The sequence below is a fragment of the Mus musculus genome, chromosome 6 (assembly GCF_000001635.26).
Source record: "Mus musculus strain C57BL/6J chromosome 6, GRCm38.p6 C57BL/6J".
Lineage (NCBI taxonomy): Eukaryota > Metazoa > Chordata > Mammalia > Rodentia > Muridae > Mus > Mus musculus.
The window spans coordinates 12,737,335-12,749,474 of NC_000072.6; the positions used below are offsets into that span (position 1 = coordinate 12,737,335).

The 12,140-nt window shown below is 40.0% G+C and overlaps 1 protein-coding gene across 1 annotated transcript in view; it reads right to left on the minus strand.

Moving 5' to 3' along the window:
- The window catches only part of Thsd7a (thrombospondin, type I, domain containing 7A), a 437,646-nt gene extending 425,727 nt beyond the window's left edge, over positions 1–11,919 (minus strand). The window contains exon 1 of the mRNA NM_001164805.1: positions 11,463–11,919. Coding sequence (NP_001158277.1) covers positions 11,463–11,619 — 157 coding nt within the window. The 5' untranslated portion in view covers positions 11,620–11,919. The remainder of the gene's footprint in view (positions 1–11,462) is intronic.
- Between the last annotated feature and the right edge of the window lie 221 nt (positions 11,920–12,140).

The window sequence follows — 12,140 nt, forward strand, 5'->3', positions numbered from 1 at the left end:
CAAAATTTCTTTGGGACAGTAATGAGAATGATTCAGAATTATGAGAATTATGCGTGTGCCATTTTGTAAATATACTAAAAGGCACTAAATTGTCATTTTCGTAAATGAATGGTTGCATGGTAAAGCCTTATGTCCAACATGGCTATTAAAAATGACACTGTAGTAAAAATTCCAACTATTTATCATATGGTCACAAAGGAAATCTATCTTGTATCAAATAACAAGGCACATGAGTTCATTTCCCATAATATTGTCACATTTTTTTCATAAAAGATTTTTCATTAACTTAGCTTTTAGATGATGCTATCAAAATAAAAAATTACCGCAAGAGGAGGAATTTTGGAAACTTGTGATAGCCAGGAAATCACAGCTCTATAGTGTTTGATCTGCCAGGGTTGAGACGCCACCTTGTCTGATGTGATATTAATTCTGTTTATGGAACTTTCATGGCTGAAACAGCACAAAGCCAGCTCTCTTACAACAGAAGCCAAAGGAGCTGAAGAAGCACCCATTAAATTTTGCCACAAGAGACAAGCAAAGAGATGTATCTTAGCTGCCGTCTAGTCTTACTTTATGAATTATTCGATTCCATAAATCCAAATCTGCTTTGATGACTCTCCCCTTAGAGATATTCAGTTACTACTGCAAACTGTCAGGAGCTGTTTTATAGAGCTCAGAGTCAAGCCCAGAGATCTTGCTGCATTTCTGTAATTATCTGTACCAGCTCAGAAGCCACAGGTAGATGGGAGGGAGGGAGGGAGGGAGGGAGGGAGGAAGGAAGGAAGGAAGAAAGAAAGAAAAGAGAGAGAGAAAGAAAGAAAGAAAGAAAGAAAGAAAGAAAGAAAGAAAGAAGGAAAGAAAGAAAGAAAGAAAGAAAGAAAGAAAGAAGGAAAGAAAGAAAGAGAGAGAAAGAGAGAATGAAAAAAGAAAGAAAGGAAGGAAGGAAAGGAGGGAGGGAGGGAGGAAAGAAGGGAAGGAAGGAAGGAAAGGAGGGAGGGAGGGAGGAAAGGAAGGAAGGAGGGAGGAAAGAAGGGAAGGAAGGAAGGAAAGGATGGAGGGAGGGAGGAAAGGAAGGAAGGAAGGAAGGAAGGAAGGAAAGGAGAGATGGAGGGAGGAAAGGAAGGAAGGAGGAAGGAAGGAAGGAAGGAAAGGAGAGATGGAGGGAGGAAAGGAAGGAAGGAAGGAAGGAAGGAAGGAAGGAAGGAAGGAAGGAAGGAAGGAAGGAAGCAATAGCCTACAGGATATCAGTATAGCAAAGTACTTCCTGTTAGGACTCATTTGCCCTGGAATTTAGACCAAAATTAACAAGTGAGACTTCACAGAAGTAAAAATCTCTGGACAGATATAAAAGCAATCAATTGGGTAAAGAGGAAGCCCACTGGATACGAGAGAATCTTTGCAAGCTATATGTCTGATAAAGGATTATTATGTAAAATATATGACGAACTCAAGGGAAAAAGGAGAGTTAAACAAACAACCTACAATATATTTTTTAAATAGGCTTCAGATCTAAACAAAGAGTTCTCAGCAGAAGAAATAATTGTCCAAGAGTGGGAAGAAAAATCGCAAGTGCCAGAGCAACAGGAACTCTGCTGTGATATTGGGCCTCCTAGAAATGACAGAGATTACACACTCACAAAGTCTCATCAACAGGACATAAGCAACAACTACAGCAATGGATGTGCTAACATGAAAAGTTAAAATCTTTGGGAACCCCAGCCCTAGACAAGAATTGCAGGCAGCTAAACTGAAAGCAGGTTAAATGGTTTTCTCCAAGCAAGAACCCCCCAAGTTATTCAATGCCAAGAAACCAGCCCTGAAATGCATACATGCAAATAATATATTGATTGTGCAGGTTGTATTTGAATATTTAGGAATATATGTATGTAACAACAAATAAACAGAGACCATGATTTAAGATGGTTGTATGGGAAGATTGGCTCCAGGAAAATAAATGAAGAAAATTATGTGATTAAACTTTAACTTCAAATATTAAAATTTTATTATTTTTAAAGTATATTTAACTAGAATTAATAAAGGCAGTGTTTCTTTTTCTTGCAAAGTTTGCAAGAAGATGATAGAAGTTTATTTAGAATACCAATCATGAATTTGCAAGTATTTACTTTTACTCCTGGCAATATTGTATACATATATACATATTTGTTTCCATAAACCAAAGGACAGAAAGCCAAGCCCAAAATTCTTTTTTTCCTATCTATTTTCTTTATTTACGTTTCAAATGTTATCCCCTTTCCTAGTTTCCCCTCCAAAAACCCTCTATCCCTTCCCCCCTCCCCCTGCTCACCAACCCACCCACTCCCACTTCCTGGCACTGGCAGTCCCCTGTTCTGGGGACCAAGGGCCTCTCCTCCCATTGATGACCGACTAGATCTTCCTCTGCTACATATGCAGCTAGAGCCATGAGTCCCACCATGAGTTTTCTTTGGCTGGTGGTTTAGTCCCAGGGAGCTCTGAAGATACTGGTTAGTTCATATCGTTGTTCCTCCTATGGGGCTTCAAACCCTTTCAGCTCCTTCTGTCCTTTCTTTAGCTCCTTCATTGGAGACCCTGTGCTTCATCCAATGGATGGCTGTGAGCATCCACTTTTGTATTTGTCAGGCACTGGCAGAGCCTCTCAGGAGACAGCTATATCAGGCTCCTGTCAGCAAGCTCTGGTTGGCATCCACAATAGTGTCTGGTTTGGGTAGTTATTTATGGAATGGAGCCCCACGTGGCAAGCCCCAAATCCTTAGAATCATATCTATCTTTGTACAATCTGCCTATGCCTCACCCACCAACACTTACCAACACATCGCCCTATAACCAAAACACTAATTTCTCTTTATTAATTTATTTGCATATTTATGTGTGGGAGAGAGTATTGTCTCATGTGTGGCAGAGAAATGGTGCTTGTAGATGCTATTTTTCTCCTTTTAACTTACATGTACTGTCTTAGTTAGGGTTTTACTGTTGTGAACAGACACCATGACCAAGGCAACTCTTTTAAGAGGCGTAGGCAGATTGTACAAAGATAGATATGATTCTAAGGATTTGGGGCTGGCCACGTGGGGATCCATTCCATAAATAACCACCCAAACCAGACACTATTGTGGATGCCAACCACACAACATTTAATTATCATTAAGGCGAAAAGCATGGCAACATCCAGGCAGGCCTGGTGCAGGCAGAGCTGAGAGTTCTACATCTTCATCTAAAGGCCGCTAGCAGAATACTGACTTCCAGGAAGCTAGAGTGAGGGTCTTAAGCCCACACCCACAGTGACACACCTACTCTAACAAGGCCACTCCTCCTAATAGTGCCACTCCCTGGGCCAAGCAAACACAAACCATCACGTGTGCCAAGGATGAAACCCATGAAAGCAGAATCCTTTACTTGCTGAGCCATCTTCCTGGCTTTCATTTCCTTCTTTGTTAAAAGTTTTACTTGTTTTTAACGTAGAGTCTCTTTCTCTGAGGCCTGACTGGCTGGCTTTGAACTAGCAACCCTTCTGTTACAGCTTCCTTAGTACCTGCCTTGAGGGCATTCATGCCATCTCCTAGCCTCCATTCTTTGTTTTATCAGTGCCCCTTCTCCACTGTCTCTTCTAGCTTGTATCTATTTGTAAACTATTTATTTTTTAAGCATGTGTTGTAGGAAAGATACTCCTTGCATATCTTGTTTTGCAAGATCATCACTGTCTTCTAACCGTCTTCCTCCATCTGTGCTCTACAGCTATTCAGACTTACTGAGGAGCACCAGGAGAGACAGATTCACACAGTCTTCAAGTGTGCTCCACTGTGCCTGGTACTGAGCATGCCATAAAGTAGACACTAAACACCTACCAGTTCTACTCAGTTGAACCTAATCAATACAAAAGAAGGGGGGGGGTGTAACTACGTACGTAGTTCTACAATTGAAGTGTCTGTACCTTAACTATATCCTCTAGAAAGCAAGACTGTGCACAGTACACCTTATTCCACCTCGATTTCTTACTGACGTCTTTATGATGATGTAATCAATGTTAACTATTTGTGACATAAACAAGTTGGAATTTGTTTGATATGACTGTAGACAGATACTACTAAAAGAAAAGCATTTCTTAGAAATGTGTGCAGACACTGCAGTTTATTGTCATTGCTCAGACACTGGGGTGACAAACACAGGAAGATGGTTAGACATAAGTGTCTTAAATTAGAACTCTTATGTTGATGGGAGGTGGTTTAAGGACTTGTATAGTAAGTGCTTTTATAGAGTTTGTGCTTGAGTAGAAAAACAAGCAGAAAGCACAATAAAATAAAATTGCATATAGTTAATATTTTAGCAAAAAGTATGAATAATTAAATACATTTTTTAAGCCAGTACTATCAATAGCACATATAAAACCTCTTTTCAGGAGATATAAAAATTTCTAACAGCAAATAAATAATTCATTTCTGTGTGGTGATTTATCCATAAGTGTTGGCATTTGTTCATTTATACATGTAGGCACATATATGCAGGTATATGTGCATCAATATTCTTGAAATAGTATATTAGATTACTATGGTAATTCTACCATGAATTTAAAATGCTTTACATAGTTTGGAAAATGTAAAGGTAGATATCTTTTAGTGAGCATGAAACAGTTGCATAGCTACCTGCCCTCCAAACAGTGATGAAATAGCTTTACTTGGAAGATAACAAACAGTCCAGATTGAGGTAGTCTAATTATATATGTGACCTAAATGTATACACACATATGCACATTGCACTTAGGGAAATGAAGCCTCCACTTCCTCTTCACACATCACAGAGTAAAAACACTTTGCCAAGAATATTCTCAGGTGTTTCTACACTAGGTCATTTTGAAACTGCACAGTCCCACTTAAAGAGTCACACCTCCTGCACTTCCAGCCTGGTGAGGATGTGTGCAACCTCAAGGAAAAGCATCAAGGCACAACATCCCTCTACATTGCAAAATCTTGCTAAAAGCTGGTATACTTGGAGCCCAGCAACAGGCAAGAAAAAAAAATATTATCGGATCTAGTAAGGCCCAGGAGGCACACATAGATCCATACAGGATGAACCAAAATGAGGAAGGAAAGATGCTAGCTATCGACTCTTTCCCAGTGAGGAGGTGCTATCAGTTCACATTGGGACTACTGCCAGGCAGCAGATAAGTATTTTGTGAGTAATTACCAAGCTCTGTTTAAGTCCTGTACAAGTTTATCTTATTATCTTTAAAGTGTGTGGAGAAATAGAGAATAATTCATAACTATTTTCTAGCTAAAGAACAAGATGCAAAGAGATTAGAAGTCATAGGTCTAAAATTTTGAGGATTTCAAATATACCTGGCCTGAAATTTTCTTCTCAAATATCTCACTTTATTAAACATGGGTGGATGTAAGTGCATAATTACTTGAGTAATTAGTGCTATCTTCATTCCAGCTGTAGATTCCCTTCTTCAACACTCATGTCTTTCACGTTCAGGGATAGAATCTGGCACACTGGGTTGGTGACATTTGCTATTACATTCTCAGATACTGTCAGAAGGAATAAAAATAACCTTTAAATGGTGTGACCCAGTCTACAGCCAAACCAGCCTGACTGTGCCCCATATCCATCTGATCTTAGAAGTAAAGCAAGGGCTGGCCTGCTTAGTACTTGGATGGGAAATCGCTTGGGAATACTAGATAGTGTAGAGTTGCCAGGTGTGGCGGTGGACACCATTAATCCCAGCACTCTAGAGCCATCAATCGGGAGGCAGAGGCAGGCAGATCACTATGAGTGCAATGCCAGCTAGGACTACATTAATCTCAAAACAAGCAACCTTAATAGTCACTATTATTGTTCTGATGCAACCACATTCATTTACAAGACACAAATATCCTGTTATTGCTCATGATATCATAATCCAAGGAAGAACATGTATAGCATAAGGCCTGCATAAATTAAATTATTATATTTATATACCAATGTCTGTATCTGAAGCTTAAATTGCTTGGTTTTTCCATCCAGGTTGTGATGGCTTTAAATGCTCTACTTTGATAGTGGTCCATGTTTTTCCATTTATGTAAGCAAAATGTGCACTGAATGGCCATTGTTTAAAGGACTCCTTGTGGGTGCTCACTCCTACAAGTCAATGGAGAAATCTAAGCCTCTTTCTGCCATAACTACTAGGTTTTCTAGTCACCTGACCACAACATCAACACAACATTGTGCTACTACAACCATGAGTTCAAAAGGATAGTTTTGAAAAGGAAAAGTGGGTATATAACTGTCTTAGAAACTCCTGGAAAACGACTCTTTGACCAAGAAAAGAATGGGAAATAGAGAAGGAGGAGAAGAGGGGGGAGAAGAAATTTAACACAGGATGTGTTTGGGAATCAGAGGATAGTTGAAGAAAAGGAAATACAGGTTATACAGTGTCATTTTTGATGAATATCTGCATGAAACTCTGAAAGAACACCCTTTTACGTACATAGCATTTCAGTGTCTTGATTAGTCCCTCGGAATCATTACTAAATGAAGTACAAAAGGTTGTATCATGCAATTAATGTTGGGCTTGTTATTGAGCACATTCATATGATCTTCAAAAAGCATCAATTTAATAAACTAGCTAAACCTATATCTACATAGCTTCATTTTCTATTTTTGTTTGTCCTTTAATTGATATCAGCAGATAAATGGATGACACCAGTAGAATCCTTGCACTTTACATCTGCCATTTTAGAGGAACTAAGGATAAAAAATAAGGAGCACCTTAATTAGTGGACCCATTTAGACACTTTCTCTTTAGTATCTGTTAAAAGTTCACAGGTACCTTCCCCCTTCAGAACTTCTGTTATTCTAATACAAAATAACCAGAATAATCAGGTAGAGTGTGGGTTAAAACACTGCCATATGACCTCAGTCCATGAGCATGTCATTCTACAATGATATATTCCTTAGAACTTGTGGTATTGTAGCTTTATCAGTATATGATAAATAGTGCACTTACAAGACAAAGGGGGTGTTTTAGAGCGAGCTCACACACATTGCCAGACTTGATTGGGTTACAAAATTGTGTTGTTTGTTATGTAGAATAGCAGCAATAAAACTATCACTATTGAACTTCTGAAAGGAATCAATAATTTAATAACACTTTATAAATTATACTATACTTAATCTTAGAAAATATATGCTATTAAACCATTGTGGAGATAAAAATAAAAAATCAGAAACATGAAATAATTTTCATAAGTAACAGAGATAGAATATTTTCAACCCACTCTGACCAGGACTGAGTATCAATGGTGCCTCCGGTTTATGAGTAAACTAAGCCATGGTCCAAACAAAGGCAACTTTCCAGCCTAACTGAAGTTAGACTGATGCAAAGAAGACATAATCTTGTACAGAGATTTCAAGCAATTTTATTTTCAATTATGTAGTGCTTATCAGTAAAAGGAATATATTTTTAATTGAAGAATAAAGATACTATTTTCATGAAAATAATTGTGTAAGGATGTGTAAGGACTGTTACTATCAGTATAGTTATGTAGCATGAACCTAATATGAGGAACATTCTTTTCTTGAGAGATAACCATACTTGCAAATAACCCAATTCCAAATAATGGACACTATTTTTCATGTTTCTCAGATCCCAGAATGATCTCATTATTATAAAAGTATATTTGATGAGTTTATTATGACTTTATTGAGAGTAAATCTCCATGACTTAATTTGATGATAGCCTGATGACCTTATATGGTCAATCACGTTTTGGTTTGGTCAGTTTGTTAGCTCTCCTCTCTTGGAATTGTCAGATGATTTTGATTAATCAAAATTGTTATGGGAATAGTTTTACAAATTAAAAGAGTATAAATAACAAGCAACCACTCAACAATTCTTCATCTAGCTTGATAGCTCCTGGAATAGTTTATAATCCCATATTCCCAAATTTTTTAAATTACTTGTACTTTTTCACTATGATTTATTAATACACAGCTACCAAATAAGTGCCTATAGATATTTTCCTTATAACTTTTCTGACAATACTTTCTCAACTTTTTTTTACTACTTCTGACATGCCTCTTAAAAACATAATATTCTTTGTGATATATCTTTTTTTGCCTTTCAATATTTGTTTTCATTAGGAAACTACTCACAAAATCAAAATCGTATTGAGTTACTAGTTTTCCAATTCAGCCTAGATCTCCCTTTTAATCTTCTAATCATTAAAATTTCTTTCCCCAATCAGATCTATTCATTGGATCATTGTACCTTAAATTCAATGTGTCTGAATTAAACTGATGTTCTTCCCAACACTAAGAAAACTGGCATTTCTTCCTTGTCTCCTATCTTAGTTCCTGAGTGCTGAAATGATGGATACGTTGATAGCTGTTTTATGAAGGATGCTAATCTGGGCTGACACTTCTGCCATGCAAAGCAAAGCATTTCTCCATGCTTTCCTATAACTTCTATAGTACTGATGCTTTTCTCCTTTTCTTATCTACCCAACAGCCTTTAGAGTCTTCTTTCTCCTTTCTCAACAACAACAACAACAAAATATTATCTTCTAAGAGATTCCAATGGCTCCTATCTGCTTTTAGGTTAAATTCTAAAAGATTTCCCAGAGGTCTAGAATTTTCTCAAGCTGACTTTATTGATATTGAATATTTTCCACTGAGTATTTGGGCTTGAGTGTCACTGTCACGAATACTTTCAAGATTTCAGAATATTATTGTATGTCTTCTTATTTTATATTCTTTCTTCTGTGCTTCACTATCCTCTTGGCAAACACCAAGATCAAAAGCAAATAGCAACTCTGTATTGAGCATACCCTCAACTGTTTTATCAGCTATACAATCTCTGCTGTCACTGCATTATGTTCATGAGTATAGTATGCCATGTATCAACTATTGTGTGTTTAAAGTATTGTTTATTTTTGAGTTGGTCAAGAGCAAAGGTGGCCACATCACATTCAGCCTCTACAGTGAGAACTGACTGTAAATTGTTAACAGCTCTTTGTTGTGATGTGACCTAAAACTATAACATATCACATCATATACCATCAGTTATATGTCATAAATCTGATAAAGTCTGTATAATGAAAATCACAAGTGTTTGAGTATGTAAATATATGGTATTTAATTATGTGTGTTTGCATATGTGTGTATGTAAATTAAATACTTAGTGGCGAATAGATCTTTAGATATTGTCTTCTCTAATTGTTGAGCCAGGCACTGTGTGACTTCATCACAGTGAACAACATGTTATTGGCAGTAAAAGCTTCTGTCCTATATCTTTGTCCAGTGAAACTTCCACTTTAGTGATGTCATCTTTCATGCTATTTCCTGTAAACAGTAGAAAGAGCGAAAGCCCCTCACTGGAGCAGATGTCCTCAGCTTCTCTGTTCTCTTCTTCCCATTCCCTTCCTGCCCCTCCTCCCTCTCCCTCTCCCTCTCCCTCTCCCTCTCCCTCTCCCTCTCCCCCTTACCCCTCCCCCTCCTCCTCCCCCTCCCCCCTCAGTTATATCAAATTTGCTTCTCATCAAATTATAGACAAGATTCTATCACCTTTGCATTTTTTAGTTATAATGTATTCTGTTCTGTCCTAACTCCTTTGAGAACTGTTCCCAACTCATTTTAGATTTAGTAACATCTCCCTTCCTTTCAGTGGATAAATACATGAAGAAATTATTATTTTGCTCAGCAGGTTAAATGTTCCAATATTTCCCAAGAAACAAAGAATCATCATAAAATACATAGTACCACCATCCTCCCACTAGCTTCTATTTGCACAACAGTTGACAATGTATGACTTAGTTTCTCATAACCCACTTGATTTCATCATACCATGTATGGATAGTCAAAGGCAAGTACAATCACACAGTAGGCAGCTACTGATGGAGGGGTGAGAACACCGTCGAACTATTCTTAGAGCAGGCTACAACTGAACCTGGTGCTGGAATCAAGGTCTAATTGGCTTGTATTCCGGCTATGACATTAATATTGACATGTATTGGTACCTCAAAGGCAGCACAGCACAGGATCTCTATGTTCTTTTCCGTCTGAATTGCTACTTGGCTCATGTTCCTTTGATAGTACAAATTTCAACTAGCCCAGCTCTGTTGCCCCGAGAAGCTCTTTCTAAATTTCCAAGTACTACCAACTACTATAAATTTAGAATAGAAAAAATAAAACACACTTTCAATTCTTTGTTTAAAATCAAACGAATTTGACTTTTGTCTTTAGTCCCCTAAGTAGCTGATCTTTAAAGTCTTACCAAGTTCGCAAGAATGACTTTGCTTTGACTAATCTGTGCCTGTATTTGCGCGTGTACAAGAGTGCATTAGTATATTATGCGATTCTCCAAGGTAAAGGGTGTTTTGTCTTTAAGTGATTTTCTGTTCAATGCCTCACCACGTTGCTTGGATGTATGAACCTTCTTTAAACCTTTAGTCATCGGTGTGATTCTGGCGTAAATGGATCTGCCTCCTCAGCAGGTCGGTCGGAGGACTGAAGCCAGAAGACCCACTCTGCCTGGACTGTGATCTGGACACTTTTTCTTTCTATCTTGTTCCTATCTTGATATTTGGCATCACTCAGGAACTCTCAAGTCATCCTCAGCTATAAGCGAGGAGAATAGCTCCTCCACTTGTCTCCGGTGAGTGTGTGAAGTTTCTGGTAGGCTCAGGAATTCCGTCTTCCATAGTGGTTGGAGAGCATCCACCCACCCTCAGCAGAGAGGGGAGCCTGGAGCTCTAAGGTTTTGTTGTTTCCCTGTGTGTTCTGCTTCTACAGCGCTTTGCCGGGAGAGTCTGAGGAGCAGTGAGTTGCTACTTTTCTTGTTTTGTCAAAAAAACAAAGCGAAAAGACTTCTTTCCCGGAAAGAAAAGTTTCTAAACCTCCATGTTAATCACTCCACGGCGTAAAAGATCACTTTGAATCACTCGTTACAAATTGCACTATCCAGTTTTCCCTGTTAGAGCTGCCTGCACAGGGCTTGACCCTGGTGTCCCACACACCACAAAGCTATGCTTAATACATTTAAATCTCTCTCTCTCTCTCTCTCTCTCTCTCTCTGTGTGTGTGTGTGTGTGTGTGTGTGTGTTTGCCAAAACACCGCATTAAAAAAAAAAAAAAAAAGAACTGTCTACCTGTATATTGCTAGAATGTCATTTTAGAAAGTCTAAGACTGGAAACCCAGATTTTAAAAGCACTTCACTTTGTAATGAAAGTACAGCGCTGCCCTCATTCACTGCCGAGCGGCTAGAGAAACAATCACCCAGTGACTCACTGTTGCCTCTTAGTTATGTTGTTCTTTCCTAATGGCATAGGACATGACCTAATTCGCTTGCAGGGATCATACTTTTGACCTGGGGATCCTGGCATAATCAGGACCAGTTGGAAACACAGAGGCTCCTTCAGGAGCCCTTAGCTCGCTCCGGATCATAGTCCCAGATCTGGAGATAGAGCAAAGGACAACTCTGTCCCACTTACCGGTCTTCCACAGATAGAGGGTGGGCACCTCGGTGTCTCCCTGCGCCGCAGCCCCGCGGGCGCCAGAGCTCAGCAGGAGTAGCAAGAGCAGTGGCAACCGCAGCAGCTGCAGGACGCCCCGGCTCGGGGACGCCAGGCGCCCGGCTCGCAACCCCATGCTGTCCGCAGCCGCTCCAGCCTCCGGAGCCGCACCACTCTCGCAGGGGACGGTCTTTCCTTCTCCACCAGTAGAGAAAGCAAAGCTCTCCCTGCTTCTATTGTTCGCTCCAGATGAAAAGCAGCCAAAGAGCAACTAACACTAGGGAACAATAGCATCAGCGGCGGCCGTGGACGCCACCGCCGCCGCCGCTGGCTGGCGGGGATGCTGGCGGGGATGCTGCCGCCGCTGCCATGGCGCGCAGACTGGCAGGTCCTAGCGGCGAGGGACACAGCCGGCCGCAGGGGGCCCCAGCTGACAGAGCCGGCCCAGAGCTCTGAGAGGAGCAGCCCCCGCCGCCAGCTGTAGGGAAGGGAGGGGAGAAGAGAGAGCTGAGAAGAGCCAAGGGGACCCGAGGGGACCACCGGCGGGGGGCAGCGAGGGCACAGGGCCAGCACCCAGACCCCACGCGCCCGCCCCGAGAACTCCCCGGCACATGGTGCGCTGAAATATGTTCACAAGGATACACCAATAAAAGGCAT